General features: G+C 45.7%; 1 protein-coding gene across 4 annotated transcripts in view; it reads left to right on the forward strand.

Annotated features, from left to right (window-relative positions):
- Window positions 1-15,952, forward strand: part of METTL15 (methyltransferase 15, mitochondrial 12S rRNA N4-cytidine) — a 94,324-nt gene that overhangs the window by 38,192 nt on the left and 40,180 nt on the right. For all 4 annotated transcript variants that reach the window (XM_083464885.1, XM_083464886.1, XM_083464883.1 and 1 more), the window contains one exon: window positions 9,725-9,861. In XM_083464885.1, the coding sequence (XP_083321011.1) occupies window positions 9,725-9,861 (137 nt within the window). The remainder of the gene's footprint in view (window positions 1-9,724; window positions 9,862-15,952) is intronic.

The raw sequence follows: 15,952 nt of genomic DNA on the forward strand, positions 1-15,952 counted from the left end.
ACATGTAAAGAGTGTGTGTGTGTGTGTGTGTGTGTGTGTGTGTGTGTTTCTTTTTGAAATTTAACTTTAACTAAGATGTGCATTCTGTTTTCCTGGGTGAGAGGAGCACATTGCAAGCAAGCATTCAAAGAAATATATAGAAATTACATTGCAAATTACTGATAAGAATCATAAAATTGAAGAGTTGTAGTAAGAGTTAAAGAATAAATAGAGTCCAGAGACCTTGTAATCCTGGTTTATCTTCATGTGCCTGTGTGGTGCTGCTTCGTCTGTGGAGCTACGCCCACTCCCACCCCCCTTCAAGTTAGTGATGTTTTCTGTACATTTTTACAGCATGGAAGTCCCTTGTATTTGGCAGGTACCTTTCTTGCTTCAGCCTTCTGCTTGCAGTGGTTGATGTTTGGAGATGTGGGTCCAAGCATAGAAGGTTCTGTCTTAGAGACAGATGACTGAACAAATCTCTCATACTAGTATTTCAAAATTGTGGGAGTATGCAGTCAATACAGCCAGCAAACATGAGGCTGGTTAGTTAGTGCATGAAGCATTAAGGACCACAGTGCTGAATTGCTAGAAGGACTCAGTTAAGTCATGCCCCCTCTTCTTCTGGAGAGTAAGTGAATCTTCTCTCACCCCCCCCCCCCTTGCATCATGTAACCATCGTGTTCCTGAGCTTACAGCACATGTTTGGAACTATATTCTGTATTTTCTACCCAACAATATTCTCCCTGTGTTTCTCCTTGCAGCTGCATGGAATAATGCATGTATCAGACCTGTGAATCTGTAAGTAAAGCGTTCTAACTTTATTAGCAGTATGTGGTCTGTTCCTTAAAAGGGGGGTAGAAAGAAGTGGGATAAGAAAAGTCTAACAACCTATATTCCTAACACTGTACTGCTGCACAAGTTATGATTTGATTTTTGAGAGTTTAATATCAGCTACTGGAAATCTCCCCCTGCAGGAGAGTGTGCAAAGCCCCACTTTTTGAATCCAGGCCATTTCTTTTTGTTGTTCACCCACACGTGGGTCCACGGGGATTCATATATTTAATTCCCCACAAAAATGCATTGTAACCGCTTCATAATTAGTTTCACTTCCATGATCACATTTTTGTACAGCAAGTTTCCCGCACTTTCTGGATCTGATGAGGTCGACTTTATAAATGTGATGGTCTTTTAGAGAATGAGTGTAGTAGAAATATATTTTACTCACAATTGGGCTGTGGGGATGGAGCAGAACTTACAGGTTCTTTAGAATTTTGTTCCTTTTTATTTCTAATGTAACAGATGTTGTGCGGGAGAATAGAGACCTTCTTTTAAAAAAGAAAAAAAGCTCAAGCTGGATTTAACCAAAAGCCATAAATATGAAGCCAATTTGATGTGTGTATGTGGAGATTCCCATGGCAGACAGATTTGTTGGGCACATCAAACAATGTCGTTTCTAGCTTTTTATATTTCACTTGTCAATCTGTCTAGATCACATAAACTGATAACTGTGTGTGTGTGTGTGTGTGTGTGTGTGTATTGGCTATATAAAATGATATATGAGTTGTGACTACATAGAATGAGAAAGCCACAACAAGTCATGGCTCTCAGTGCACCGTCAGTCATGAAAAATGTAGACTACTTCAATCTTTTAATTTTCATGTACTTAGAGTTTATGGTCTAAAGCTGACTAAAAACAAGTTCGCTGCAGCAAGAGGCGATTTCTGCTGTGAAGAAGTAGGATTTTGAACAGTAAGACTAAATAGTAAGGCCAAACATTTGCAGAGTTTAGATAGGATGACTCATCCTAGTAACACCAATGATCTTTGTAAAATGGAGGGAAAATGAAATATATAGCATTGCATTGATTTGTTTGGTTTGTCTTTATAGCTTTTCCCTTCCTGCGGATTTTCTCCTTACATAAGTATATAGCATAGATATATGCCAGAAGAATGAGTTCTTTGTAGGCAGCTGCCCAACAGTGTCTGACAATGAGATGGAAAATGTTTGGTCTGACTTCTGACCTGGTTTGAGAACCAGGAAATGGACCCTGTTGCCTGGCTTTTGACCATCATAGCTTCCTGCACTGCTTGGAGGAGCTGTTTTGCGCTATTCAACATCTGCATAAAACTGCTATAAGTGGTTGCTCAGAGATTTGGAATATGGACACTATGGTGGCATTGAGATGTAGTGGGAGATTTTCTGAAAGGGGGCTTTAGATCATTAATGGTGGGTTAGGGTAAACATCCCAAAGCACATAAGGTCATGAGAACTTGGAGTGGGTAATATTCTTATTCCTTGTGGAGGATAATAGGATCGTGCCTGCAGTTTGCTCCTAGTGTTGCCTGTGCTCCTGCAGACTCAGGTGGCCCATAACCAGAAGGGCCTTTACAAGTTTGGGTTGATATGACAGCGGCACCATATTCTGAGAAATGCTGTTCTGACCATGGGCATATGTATGCTGGTATTACTATAATGAGCTGAACGTGGGGCTGTATTTGAAGACTATTCAAAATCTGCTGGTACAGCTACTAAATGTGAGATACATTATGCCTCTTGAAAGAACTGCATTGGATCACAGCTTTAAAGATACCAAACCAGAACTCCTGCTGTTCTTAAATTCTGACAGATCCTCTAAACAAACTTTCCATCAGTACTTCAGACCCTTGGGATCCTTTGCTGGGTTCTCAAAAGTATTGTGCTTGTAGTGGGGGAGCCCCTGACACTGATTAGCTGCTATGGAGCGACGGCAAAGAATGTTCATTTGCAATTGTCTGGGATTCAGACCAAACGCATGTACAGCCCAAGGACTTGGAAGATATCCAGAGATGGTCAGAAACCTAAGAAACAGGAAGACCAGGGATAAAGGCTCACAAGGATGGTGCATAATAATCAGTGGAGTAAGAGAAGAATTTGAAGAAATGGTAGGTGGTAAAGGAGGCTTGAGAAAATTGAAATAAGGGAAGTAAATCAATACAGGTGGCCGAAGGAAGTGGCACAATGAAAGGTGGAAGGGAACAGGTGGTGACATGGAGCTGAAGAAAGGAGGAGTCAAGTAGGAATGGGGCGAACCTTCCAAGTTGTACACATCAAGGATAGGGAGGGCAAATTGGTAATCACTCTGGAATCCGGGGGTGGGGGTGGTTATATATAGTTAAAAATGGATTACATTGTTTACTAATAACAATGCATAAACGATAAGAACATATGAATGACTCATCCCCATCCACCACTGATTATCATGGTGCCAATTAACTGTTGCTAGTGAAATAGCAATTTCTGTCACAGTTCATTCATTATGTTACTTTTGCTCACTCTTTGTCTCTTTTTCCTTCTCTTGGCTTCTCTCCTCAGTTGCTTCTCCCCTCTTCAATCTTCAGCCCTTCCTCACTGCATGTACTTCTTCAGCTACTCTGTTGCATTAACTCCCCACCATTTTCCTCCTCTTTCTTACTATATCCATATATTACATTTCTCTCTTCACAAATCTAGCACTATTACACCTTGCTGGGGTAGGCATTACACTGGGACTGTGCATTATTGACAGGAGGGAACTGAGCAGGCAAGGGAGGTTTGATGAGCTGGAAACCCATGTTATGTGGGTGTGAGATGCCAGAAGGGATAGGCTTACCCTGAGAGAGCTTTTGTTGTCACTGCAGTATTGTGAGCTGTAATCCTAATGGGGCAGTGAATGTCAAGAACTTGTGTATATATGTAGGTGAGTTTCCTATTGATTGGAACCAGCCAGCCATTTATTGGACTGCAGATGTCTAGGCTATGAAATATTATACCATTAATATATAAGGTGATCAATAGGTTTGTAAACATTTGCACCCACACACATTTTGTTGGATCCAGAGTTGTGTTGAAAATGGAAGAGGAGCAAACACGTTTCACTGGTTTCCCCTATGCTCCCCATTCACCTGTTCTAGAGGATTGGGAGACCCCTTGAAACAGTGGGAGGGTGTAGTAGGAACTTTGGGTGAGCTGATGATGATTGGTCAAGATAGTCTCCCCTCTCCCTGTCTGCCTGCAGGAAGCCAGTGGAGCAGGAAATTCTGCTGGATCCAGTTCTCTTCCATGAATGGAGAAGACTTTCCATTCAAAGAACAGCAGGTCTGGATCACACCCTTTGCATTTTGCGAGGTGGAAAAGCAAAGGCCCCAAAGCGATGACAGAGAAATATAAGCTTCTCAGGCGGCATCTTGTAATGTGTGATCAATGAAAGGAAGTGGGCAAAGCAATCCTAATGAGAGGGCTGGAGAGACATGGAGCGGTATCAGAAGTCCTACTGGTTCTTGCTAGCAAGGCAGAAGGTCTGTGAGGTTTTATTTCACTATTCCATCTCCAGGCTGGCATAGGTGAAAGGTTGAAACATTGTGGGGCTTTAGGATCCAGTGCATTCAAGACCTCTGGCACCTTGTGGCCCACCTAGCTACATTCATTCTGGGGGCCTTTCTGCTGGTTACTACCAGCAATAACTTAGAACAAGCTGGGACCTCCACTGCAGTGGTGCCCTCCCAAGCCCAGTGGCTCTCCTTTCCACCAGCAGTGAGTGTGGCACACAAGAGCCTAACCCCACTCCCCATCCATCCATCCACATCCAGGGTGTGTGTTGGACTGTAGCCTAAGCCATCATTGCAGACCTCACCGAAAAGGAAAATTAAAAAATCCTACTACACTGTAGGAACAAAAGTCATTAATAAGAATGATTATCTAAAGATCAGTTTTAATACTCTTGCATTGTGCGATTTATGCTTTTATTCAGTACAGCCAGAGATCTAATGGAACAAAATATTTTTCCGTATTTTTTTCTATCTAATCTTGTTAAAAGGTGAAAAAAATAGTGACAAGAATACATTAATTCTAGAAAAGTAAATATTGAGACATACTGTTGAAAAACATGACAAAGTGATTTAAACCAGTAATATAATTTCAAAGTGAAGTTCGTTATCTCTTCTTTAAATGCAAACTTAAGGTGATGGACTTCCATAGACGTATCACTAAATTTGGGGTGGGGGGAAGGAGCATTGGAATGCTTTGTTTTTCTGTGGCTATCATGAGAAACTTGAATACTTTCAAAAATGTACAGTCACAAACTGATTATAAAATTCCTATGAGAAACTGTAGCAGGGCATCATAACTTAACTATAGAAGTGTGACTCATTGCAGGAAGTGGTCGTATAATAATCTTTTCTGGTATTTACAGGACCATGGGGATAAAATGTCATCTAGTTGTACAGAATTATCCCCCCCCTCCAAAAAGGGGGGGGAAACGGGGGGGGGGGGCAGGCAAGGTGTGTGAAGTATGCCCAAACTAATGATCTGTTTTCTGTGCTCTTGAACGTTGAATGAATTCTGTAATTAATGTATTACGAAGTGTTGGGAATATGCTCAAGCTATTAGTACAGTGCAGTCCTGTATGTCTGCTCAGAAGTAAATCCAGTTGAATTCTGTCGGGCTTACTCCTAGGAAACTGGGTATAGGATTGCAGCCTTAATCTTCCAAAAGGAAGATGTGTTATATATGACACAGTATATTTTTTAAAAAATGTGTTGAAGTCAGCCTTTCAAATACTGTCTCTGGGTTGGTCAGGGAAGCGCAGGATAAAGCATACATGTTCTTCCTATTTGTATGTACTTCTGTCAAGTTCTAGTGCAAACCAGGAACTTTAATTATGGCATTTTATTTGGAAGTTCCATCTTACCTACTCTTAAATTTTAAATTGACTAAAAATGATCTGTGTGTGAGCAGTCCTGCTGTTCTGTCCATCTTACTTGGAACATAGCGTAAACGCCCTACAAGTCTGGGATGCTTGTCCGAACTTTTGCTTTGTTACCTGCCATCGCTTCCATTTTCTATGCAGGACATGACCTTTTGGGTTTTTCGCTTTTGTGCAGCCATGTTGGCCTATTCAGAGCGCTCTGATTTTTATTTTGTTGGAATTGTTTATAGTTGCCACTTAGGCACTCATACATAGAAACTCCCACCCATCTTGGGCTCCTTTTCCCATTACTGTAGCTAGCTATAGAATACTGTTCCTCTGGGCTTTCCTGAAATCCAAGGTACATATTTAACTTTAGATACCTTCTATTAAGAACAGACAAAATTATCTTTCTTTTCCAATCTTAGTGCTAAGCAGCGGAGAGATAATGCCTGCTTGTTTAAGAGTAAAAGGCACTGAAAAGGATATACCAAGAACTCTGGCCACAACTTTCAATTTAAGGAATAATTCCTACTCAAGAGTTGAGATGAAAAACGTGTATATTCTGCTAAGAATAACAGTTGAAGCTAGTAGTAAATTGAAATATAACATGTAAGTACGATGGTTTTAAAGTAAAAGTAAGTTTGGATACAACGTTTAAGTACAGAAATAATGTAGTTTCAAATATGCAGTGATATGGTACAAAGGTACATGAAATACCAGTGCACAACAATTGTTTTATACAAGTCTCAATGGCAGTCAAAAAGAGTCCATATATATAAAATCAGGATAAAGAATAAAGAATAAAGGATCAAAATAGGGCCAAAACGGAGTATCCGGAGTGTGAATCAGATGTACGATTCAGTAGTGGTGACCAGGACAGGGCCCTGTTTCGGAGTAAATGCCTTCCTCAGCTCGGTTTTTTTGAGGACTATAAAACTGTTGGAAGTCTGTATCATTTAATTCTTTTATGTTTCTTTTTCGACATGCGTCTTAGATAATTGAATCCAAGTTTTCTTGCGTTTCTCTGTGTGCTTTCAAAGTAAAAAGGCAGTGTTCCCACCCACCTTCACCTCTGGGCTCGAGTGGGAAGGGCTGGTTGTATGTATGCATGTGCACCTCTGTTTACATATGTTTGTGTGTGACAGTGTATGCATGTGTGTGTGATTGAGTGCTGTGGGCCTGGTTGTCTCGTGTGTGTGTCCTGTATGTGTGAGGTCACTACGTGTAATGTATACATAGCATATATGTACATGCACACATACATCCACCACATCTACCACTGACCTGTAGCCTCAAAGGTATACCTGACCATCTTTAGGGTCAAAAGAGTTTAGCCACCCTTGCTCTGGGGAGATGTGCCTGTTCTTAAGCTTCACGTACTAGGGGCTCCTGCCCCTCCTCTCATGCCACCCTCACCTCTTTGCCACCCCCTCCCTTAAAGGTAAAGGGACCCCTGACTGTTAGGTCCAGTCGCGGATGACTCTGGGGTTGTGGCGCTCATCTCGCTTTACTGGCCGAGGGAGCCAGCGTACAGCTTCCGGGTCATGTGGCCAGCATGAGCAAGCCGCTTCTGGCAAACCAAAGCAGCACATGGAAACGCCATTTACCTTCCCGCCGGAGCGGTACCTATTTATCTACTTGCATTTCATGCTTTCGAACTGCTAGGTTGGCAGGAGCAGGGACAGAGCAACGGGAGCTCACCCCATGGCGGGGATTTGAACTGCTGATCTTCCAAACGGCAAGCCCTAGGCTCTGTGGTTTAACCCACAGCACCACCCGCGTTTCTACCCCCTCCCTTAATCTCACCCAACTCCCCCCCATCCCTTCACAGATCCTTAAACCCTGCCCTGGTGGACAAAGGAGAGATGGGGGGAGGGACATGGGAAGATCTGCACAGGCCTCCCACTTGCCCACTCACTGCCAGCCGGCTCACGAGTTGTCTCCCATAAGCAATCAGCAATGGTAGCAACAGGGAGAGTGCTTGCCTGTCATGGCATCTCCCCACTGTCCTGCCTTGTTGTCACTTTCTTCATCCTTGGCCTCTGATGCTGCTGTGGCCAAAGCGGCAGTGACACAATGACAACAGATCAGGATGGTTGATGGGGAACTACCCTGCCCTGTCCTGGCTGTTCCTCTGCAGTTCATCTGGGTCACCCACGCCGCTTGCTTGTTTATCTACCTGTCTCTGCCTCCTGCCTGCTGTTCCGTCATCACACTGAAGTTGGCATGGCCACCTATCAGCAGCCCTGCAAACTGCAACATGATGACATATTTTGTTACAAAAACATAGTAAGAAAATGGGAAAACTGGTTTGATAAGATTGAATAGCAGAGCATAAAAGCCATACAAATATGTGATCCAGATGAGAACAACTCTGTTTTTCACTATAGTGAATCTATTTTCTGTATCTATATTCTGCTGGGGTTTTCTTTTAGCAAATTACCTTTCAGCTGTTTCTTCAATTATGCTATATTAAAACAAAGCATCAGGCCAGTAGAACAGAGCTGTTGATAAATGGCAGAGCATGTGAAATTACCAAAGCAGAACATCTCCATATGCAATATTGGTATCACTTAGTGAAATAATAGCTGGAAAAAAGAAGTGCAAAACCTGATATTATTCAGCAATTGCAACTTGAGGATTGCTTCTCTTGAGTTGTTTTTAGCACAAGTTGACTTTTTTAAGTCAGTCTTTTCAGAAATACATGCGCATTATGGCATTGTGAGCAACTCAATTTCATGTCTCCAGGTCAGTTCATGTTCTTTAATTGCCTAGTTTGTGAAATACATTTTAAAAATACAGTTAATATGCATGTACTATTGGATTGGCAGTCCTAGGGAAATGCTTAAATTAATATGTGTAATCTGGACACAGGAACTTGTTAATAATTAACTTTTCATAGTAGCATCTAGGAGTGTCCTAGAAAGTTATCTACTTACTCTTTTATACAATATATATTAAGTTCTTTATAAGTATCCCTCACAGGGCAATGCACAAGTAGAACTATAGAACTGCAGGAAATGTATGACACATTATCTTAAGGAAGCTCAATATTGCAAAGCTAAGTTTATAAGGCCATCTTGAATCCTAGTACTGTAGAGACCAAATGAATGTTAATTAGAAGAGAATTCCTCAGCTGCAGTGTTACCAATGAGAAGCCCCTGTCTTGGATGCTCAGCATCTTAACCTATTACATGGATGGACACCTGAGCAGGATATCTGGTGCAGATCTTGGAATACAGTACAGGTGATTCTAAAACTCAGGAAAAGGGAACTTCTGGTTTGTGGACCAAACTATACCTGCCAGCAATCCTAATTTGATATGTGAGACTGGTTTTCCCCAGTCACACCCACTTACCCCACACCAGATGTCATAATGATATCAAGTGGCTGACAGGTAGGCAGCCCCACTTACCTGTCAAAAGTGGACCACAGAGGGTGGACCAGTTCTGCATCTCGCTTGGCAGCCAAATCCAGTTGCCCACCCTTTCTTAAGGTAATTGTGTTCCACACTGTTTAATGCCTTGAAGGTTAATACCAGTGCTTTGTGTAACCACCATAGTTGTCAGTGCAAAAATATTATCGTGCTCAAACCTTCTGGTCTCATTAGCATCCTGACAGCTGCATTTTGCATCAGTCGAAGTTTCCAAGCCTCATTCAGACGACACTCCACATAGAGCAGATTGCAGTGGTCCTGTTGGGACTATTGTGGCCAAGTTGTACCACTGCAGGTAGCTTGACCTACCACAGCTATCAAACATGACCTCTGAATGGTGAAGTTTCTTTTCCACTTCTTTTGGAAGAAGACATCTTCAAGGGTGTGGACTGATGGCAAATGGTTTTTCTGTGACTTATGTTTTCCATTTAGGAACCTAAGGACTGCTGATGCTGATCTCAAAATGCAAATATATGCATAATGATTGGGTAAATAATACGATCAACAATTTAAAGGTTAATAAGCAGAGATGGATGCTAAACTTTAATTCCCCCCTGCACTATTAAGTAAAATAACAAGGTTATTATTTTTCTACCTCTCAGTGTATTCTTGATATGACATTTGGAGCAGGAGGCCATACCAAGGCGCTTATGCAAGAGGCAGCAGATATTAAAATATATGCTCTTGACAGAGATCCCACAGCCTATCAACTAGCTCAGCGGCTTTCTGAATCTCACCCGTGAGTACAATTCATTCCAGGTCTAATATGTTAATAGCATAAGAGTGTGCACACATGCATGTGTTTGCATGACCCCTGGGGGCCTTTCCAACTCTGAAACTCTTTGGTTCTATGATAATAAAATAAAATTAATGATACAAATTTACACCAGATAGTTTGCTCTGGTAGAATATATATACATTACAGGTAGAATTTTGAAAGCAGAATTACATGCCCCAACTTGCATGTGTGTGTGTGTGCGCGCGCTTGCGCTTTTGTGTGGGTGTGTGTGTGTGCGCGCGCGTATATACAGTATAATTTGAATTTAGTGCCTTGAGTTACTGTTGTTACAGCCATGTATACTTCAGCTAATCACCACCGTGGGAGTCTTTAGGTTGAAGGTCAATTTTTAAAATGCAATAAATAATTTATAAGTTTTGTAAAATAAGTATATTACTTTTATTATTTATTGATTTATTAATCACCTCTACAACTGTCTCAAGGCCGTGTACACTGGAAACAACATAAACAAAACAAAAAACTAGCAAATGCAATTAAAACAAAAAGGAAACCAAGCAAAATAGATGCTCATGGCAAAGTTCCATGTATCCAGTTGGGAAAGCCTGTAAATATGTATTTGGCTGTTTCTGGAATGGTCAGACAGTGGCCCCCTGCTGTGTCTCAACAGGAATGATATTCCACAAAACAAGGGCAGCCACGCTAAAAGCCCTGCTCCAAGTTACTGCAGTGTGAGCTTCTGAGGTCTTGGGAAGCTACAGGAGGAGCTCTCCTGCAAAGTGAAGAGCAACTCCACAAAAGTTCTTTCTTCCCCTTCTGTTGTACTGGAAATATAAGGGATAACTTGTTGTCTTAAGTAACCTGGTCCTGATCTCTAGAGGGCCTCATGTGTTATTACCAACACTTTGAATTTGGCCTGGTAGCAGATTGGCAGCCACTGCAAATCCTGCAAGTAGGGTATTATATACTGTCAGAAACTGAGATATGAAAGCTAGGAGCTAAATGGCACCTTAAACCTAGGTTATGGGCACAACAACGGAATGTCTAGGCTCGCTTTTTTATGACAAAAATACAAAGCTGAAAATGAATGAACTGCAGCTAAAATATTACGTTAATTTTTTCACATGGTCTAGTCCTTCCCCTGCCCACCCCACTAATATTCTTAAGAGGGTCTCTTCTTCAGTCTTCAGAGAATAGCTGGAAGTGAGGAGGCAGGAAAAGGTCCTCCTTTCCTTCTACTCCACAGTTTTAATCTGAAGTGTTAGGCACAGTACTGTGCCCAGAGCTCAGAAACTGCTCGCGCTAATGAAATTCCCAGTCGCAAAATGCCCCTAGAACAATGGGAACACTGTATACTGGCAGTAGTTTGTCCCCAGAGGCAACCTAGCCACCGCATTCTACACTAGCTGCAGCCTCTGGACCAGATCCAAAGATAATCCGACATAGAGCACATTGCAATAATCCAGTCATGAGATTACCAATGCATGGACAACCATGGTCAAGCTATCCTGATCCAGGAATGGCCATAAAAGGCACTTCTAACCATTAAGGATACCTGAGCCTCCAGTGACAGCTGGAGCCAAGAGCAACCTCAAACAATGCACTTGCACCTTCAGAGAGAGTATAACCCCGTCCAGGGAAGGCAACTTACTGACTTCCTAGACCTAGGAATCGCTCACCCGCAGAGCCTCTGTCTTGCTAGGATTCATCCACTTCACCCCACCACTGATTCCAGGCACTGGTTCAGGGCCTTCTAAGTCAGTCCCAGTTCCGATGTTTCAGAAAAAAGAGAGTTGGATATCATCAGCATACCTTGGAGAGGGTGCTTAAGGATCATATGTATGGCCCTCCACATCTCACTGTTCCCCAAAGTATCACATAATACATACATAATGTCATTTGTATGCTGCCTTTCCATAGTTAAACCATGCTTAAGGTGGCTTACAACATGAAAAAAATGAAAAATTGCAACATAAACAAAAAATAAAAACATCAAAAAGTACACAACCAAACCAAACAATTTCCACATAATCCATAATAAGATCTAAAATAAAGATACAAACAAGTAATATCAAAAAAAGCAACAACCCTGCCCCCAACAAAAACCCCTAAACAGTTCCCCAACCCAAGCCTCAGCTTTATATGGAGTCAGCCAGGGCCTGCAAGGTAGAAAGCAGGTCTTCCAGGTCTCACAGCCAAAATCAGTTAGAGACCATAAGTCTCCAGGGAAGGAGCACCCTAATGAGTTCCCACCCCACCCCTAAAGGGGAAGCTCACACTATCAGAGGCAAGTCATTAATCTAGTACAGGGGTCAGCAACCATTTTCAGCCATGGGCCAGTCCACTGTCCCTCAGACCATGTGTGGGGCCGGACTATATTGGGGGGGGGGGAGAAATGAATGAATTCCTATGCCCCCAAAATAACCCAGAGATGCATTTTAAATAAAAGGACACATTCTACTCATGTAAAAACACAAGGCAGGCCCCACAAATAACCCAGAGGTGCATTTTAAATAAAAGGACACATTCTACTCATGTAAAAGCATGCTGATTCCCGGACCATCCATGAGCCGGATTGAGAAGGCGATTGGGCCTCATCTGGCCCACAGGCCTTAGGTTGCCTAACCCTGATCTAGTACAGCCGTACCTTGGTTGATGAACACCTTAGCAGTCAAACCCAGAAGTGAGTTGTCAGAGCTGCTTGAAGATCCTAGCTCACAGAGGATCACGCTAGCCAGCGGTCATTAAGTAAAAGTCTTTATTGAATTACAGTTTCCATTCTCACGCTGCTGCGCGCAACTCTACGCCTAGTAGCTAGGTCGGCGAAGCTCCGTCTGAGTCTCCGCCCTGTGTGCACCAACTTAATATCCTAGCCTTGCTCCACCTTTTCCTCCTGACTGTCCTCCTCTGGGTCCCTCTACCCCCCGGGGCTTCTTCCTTCCGGGATTCTTCTGACGCTGACCCAGACCCTCCTGCCTCCTTGCGCCGGGCTTTAGGACCTGGCTCTCTTTCGGGGCTGCTTACTGCGCCGCCTTCCTCTGCATTTGAACTTGGCGCGCGCGCCCAACCTTCCACTTTCCTCTCAACCGTTTCTTCGCTCCCCGATGGAGGTGTGGCCATCCCCGACTCATGTCCTCCCTCCTGTGGAGGTGTGGCCACTCCTGACTCATGTCCTCCCTCCTGTGGTGAGCTGCCAGCGCTTCCCCCCTGGCTCCTTTCCTCTTCCCTGCTTCCTGGCGGTGACGCTGGTCCCGATTTCCAGCTGCTCCCCCCTGAGTCCTCTCTGGCTCTGTCTTCCTGGGGTGCCCCCCTAGACTCCCCCCTTGCCCTCGCCACTGGTGCTCCTTTCTGTGAATCCTCTGATTCACTGGAAAGACTAGGAGATCTCGGGTCGTCGTCGTCACTCATCTTTTCTTCTGCTTCCTCCCCTTCGCTCTCTGTTTCCTCCCTTGCCCGTGCTTCTGCTCCTAAACCCCTGACATCCATCCCCCCCTCGAAGCCCCCCATTCCCCCATCCCCTCCTTCCGGTGCTGGAGCTGGGGGCTGCTGTTGCAAAGGGACGAACGTCGGGTATCGGTCGCTTCCCGTGGCAGGCCTCCATCTGAAGTCTCCCGGGTCTTCCTCCCCGCTCTCGTCGACGACAGTCACCTCCGCTTCCATCTCTGTGCCGCCGTGCTCGAAACCAGGGTCGTCCCCGAAAACGTCCATGTCCGTCTCTCCCTCACTTCCTCCTGTCGGTGTTGCTCGTCCTGGGCCTTCCAGCCACCGTCTGCGCCACTGCTCCTCTGGCCTATCGTCCCACCAATACGAGGGTTCTGATGCAGATCCCGAGGGTGACCCCTCCGGGGAACGGACGTCTTGTGTCGGGTCCTCGTCCGAGTCGAACCCCCGGAAAGTGCTGGCCGAAAGTGTGGGCGTGAAAAGCCAGTCGTCAAAATATTCTGCTGGCATAGGTCTATGGGGAAAGAGGGCATGAAACTCGTCTTTGAGGAGAGGTTCGTCCAAGGCGTAGCCCGGCACCCAGCTGTTCGCACTGGCCGGGGTGCCCTCCTTGGCGAGAAAGTATTCTACCCCCTCTTCCCCCCATCTGGAGTCCAAAATCTCAGTGACTTCGTTGATGCGCTCCTTCTGTGCCACTTCCGCGTGCCCTGTGCTGTCTCTGACCGGACTCGGCGCTGTTCCGGGTTCCTGGAACCTGTGCGGTGCCTTGTAGGGAGTGAGCACCGATCTGTGGAATACCGGATGCATTCTGGAACCCTCCGGAAGTGCCAGTCTGAAAGCTACCGGGTTGACCTGCTCTTCGACTTGGTAGGGCCCCAGTTGCTTATGCCCTAGTTTCTTCTTGGCCAACGACCTGGCCGGCACTGCGTGGGCTGCTAACCAAACCCAGTCTCCCACGTGGAGCTCTTCTCCAACCCTTCTGTGCTTGTCTGCTTGTACCTTGTATGCGTGCTTGGCCAGCTCCAGGTGGCGCCTCAGCTGATCGTGGACCTCCTGCAGCTCCGACGCGAACGCATCTGCCGTCTGCGGCTCCCCCTCCCCCATTCTTTCCAGTCCCGGGAAGGTTCTGGGGTGCCTCCCGTTGTTGGCGAAGAACGGCGTGACCCCCGTGGACACGTGCTTCGTGTTGTTGTAGGCGAACTCGGCAAGCGGTAGGTAATCCACCCACGTCGCAGGCTGTTGATTTGCATAACATCTCAGGTACTGCTGCATGATGGCATTGACCCGCTCCGCTTGCCCGTTGGTCTGCGGGTGTCTCGCCGACGCCAGGTTGATCTTGACGTTCAGGAAGCCCATCAGCTTCTGCCAGAAATTCGAGATGAACTGCCGCCCCCGGTCGGACAGAATAGACCGTGGCAGACCGTGAACCTTGAACACGTGGTCTATGAACAGTTTGGCGGTTTGCTCCGCCGTGGCCACCTTCGCACACGGAATGAAATGCGCCATCTTGGAAAACAGGTCCACCACCACCAGCACTGCCGTCTTGCCCCTTGAGCTGGGCAGATCCGTGACAAAGTCCAGGGCCACTCTCTCCCATGGTTCGAACGGTGTTTGCAGCGGTTCCAACAGTCCGACCGGCGGTTTGTGCACTGGTTTGGCCCTCTGGCAGGTGTCGCACCTCGCCACGTAGTCTGCGACCTCCCCTCTCATTCCAGGCCACCAGAAATCCCTGGCTACTAATTCCACCGTCTTCTCCTTGCCAAAGTGCCCGGCCGTGGGCGCGTCGTGCAGCTGCTGCAGCACCTTGGCTCGAAGTTCGTCTCCCGGCACGTAGATGGCCCCTTTTCGGATGAGCAATCCATCTCGTAGCCGGAAACCGTCGGCCGCTGCCTTGCCCCTTTGCACCTCTGCCATCTTTGCTTGTGCGAAGGAGTCCTCCTGCAACGCACGTCGCACCGCCTCTAGGTCCACGGTCGCCGCGGCGCACGCCCACACTGCTGGTGCGAAGATGTGCATGGCGGCCGCTGGTGTTGCGTCCTCCAGATACTGTGGCTTACGGGAGAGAGCGTCTGCCATGATGTTGGTGTCCCCCGGGACATACTCTATTCGGAAGTCGAAGTTTGCAAAGAACTCAGCCCAACGTATCTGCCTCTGGTTCAGGAACTGTGCCGTGCGCCAGTGCTCTAGATTCTTGTGGTCCGTGCAAACCTGCACCGTGTGCTTGGCGCCGATCAGAAAGTGCCTCCACGCCTTGAACGCTGCGTGAATGGCCAGCAACTCCCTTGTCTCAGCCCATGCACCTCCTTCCGTGCAAGATCCACGTCAATACTTGATAAAAAACACCCATCCATCGCTTTAATAAAGGCATCTGCATTCTGTAGCGCCGGATCCTTATCTCTCCATAAATTGCGTAGCCATGCTCTCGCATCCCCATGCAGATGGGACATGATGAACCCCACTCTCTCTTGTTCATCTCTAAAGTCTTTATGCAGCAGTTGCAGTGCGCACAGTACGTCGGCTCTAAAGTTGGGATACTGTTGCAGGTTCCCATCGAAGTGAGAGACCAGCCCGCCTGTCCGTCTCGCCAACCCAATGCCCTCCTGCCGGGGTGTCTGCTTTGTCAGCACGTCTAACCTGACCTGGAGATCCCTGC

Source organism: Podarcis liolepis (genome assembly GCF_965112155.1).
Source record: "Podarcis liolepis genome assembly, chromosome: 1".
NCBI classification, from domain to species: domain Eukaryota; kingdom Metazoa; phylum Chordata; class Lepidosauria; order Squamata; family Lacertidae; genus Podarcis; species Podarcis liolepis.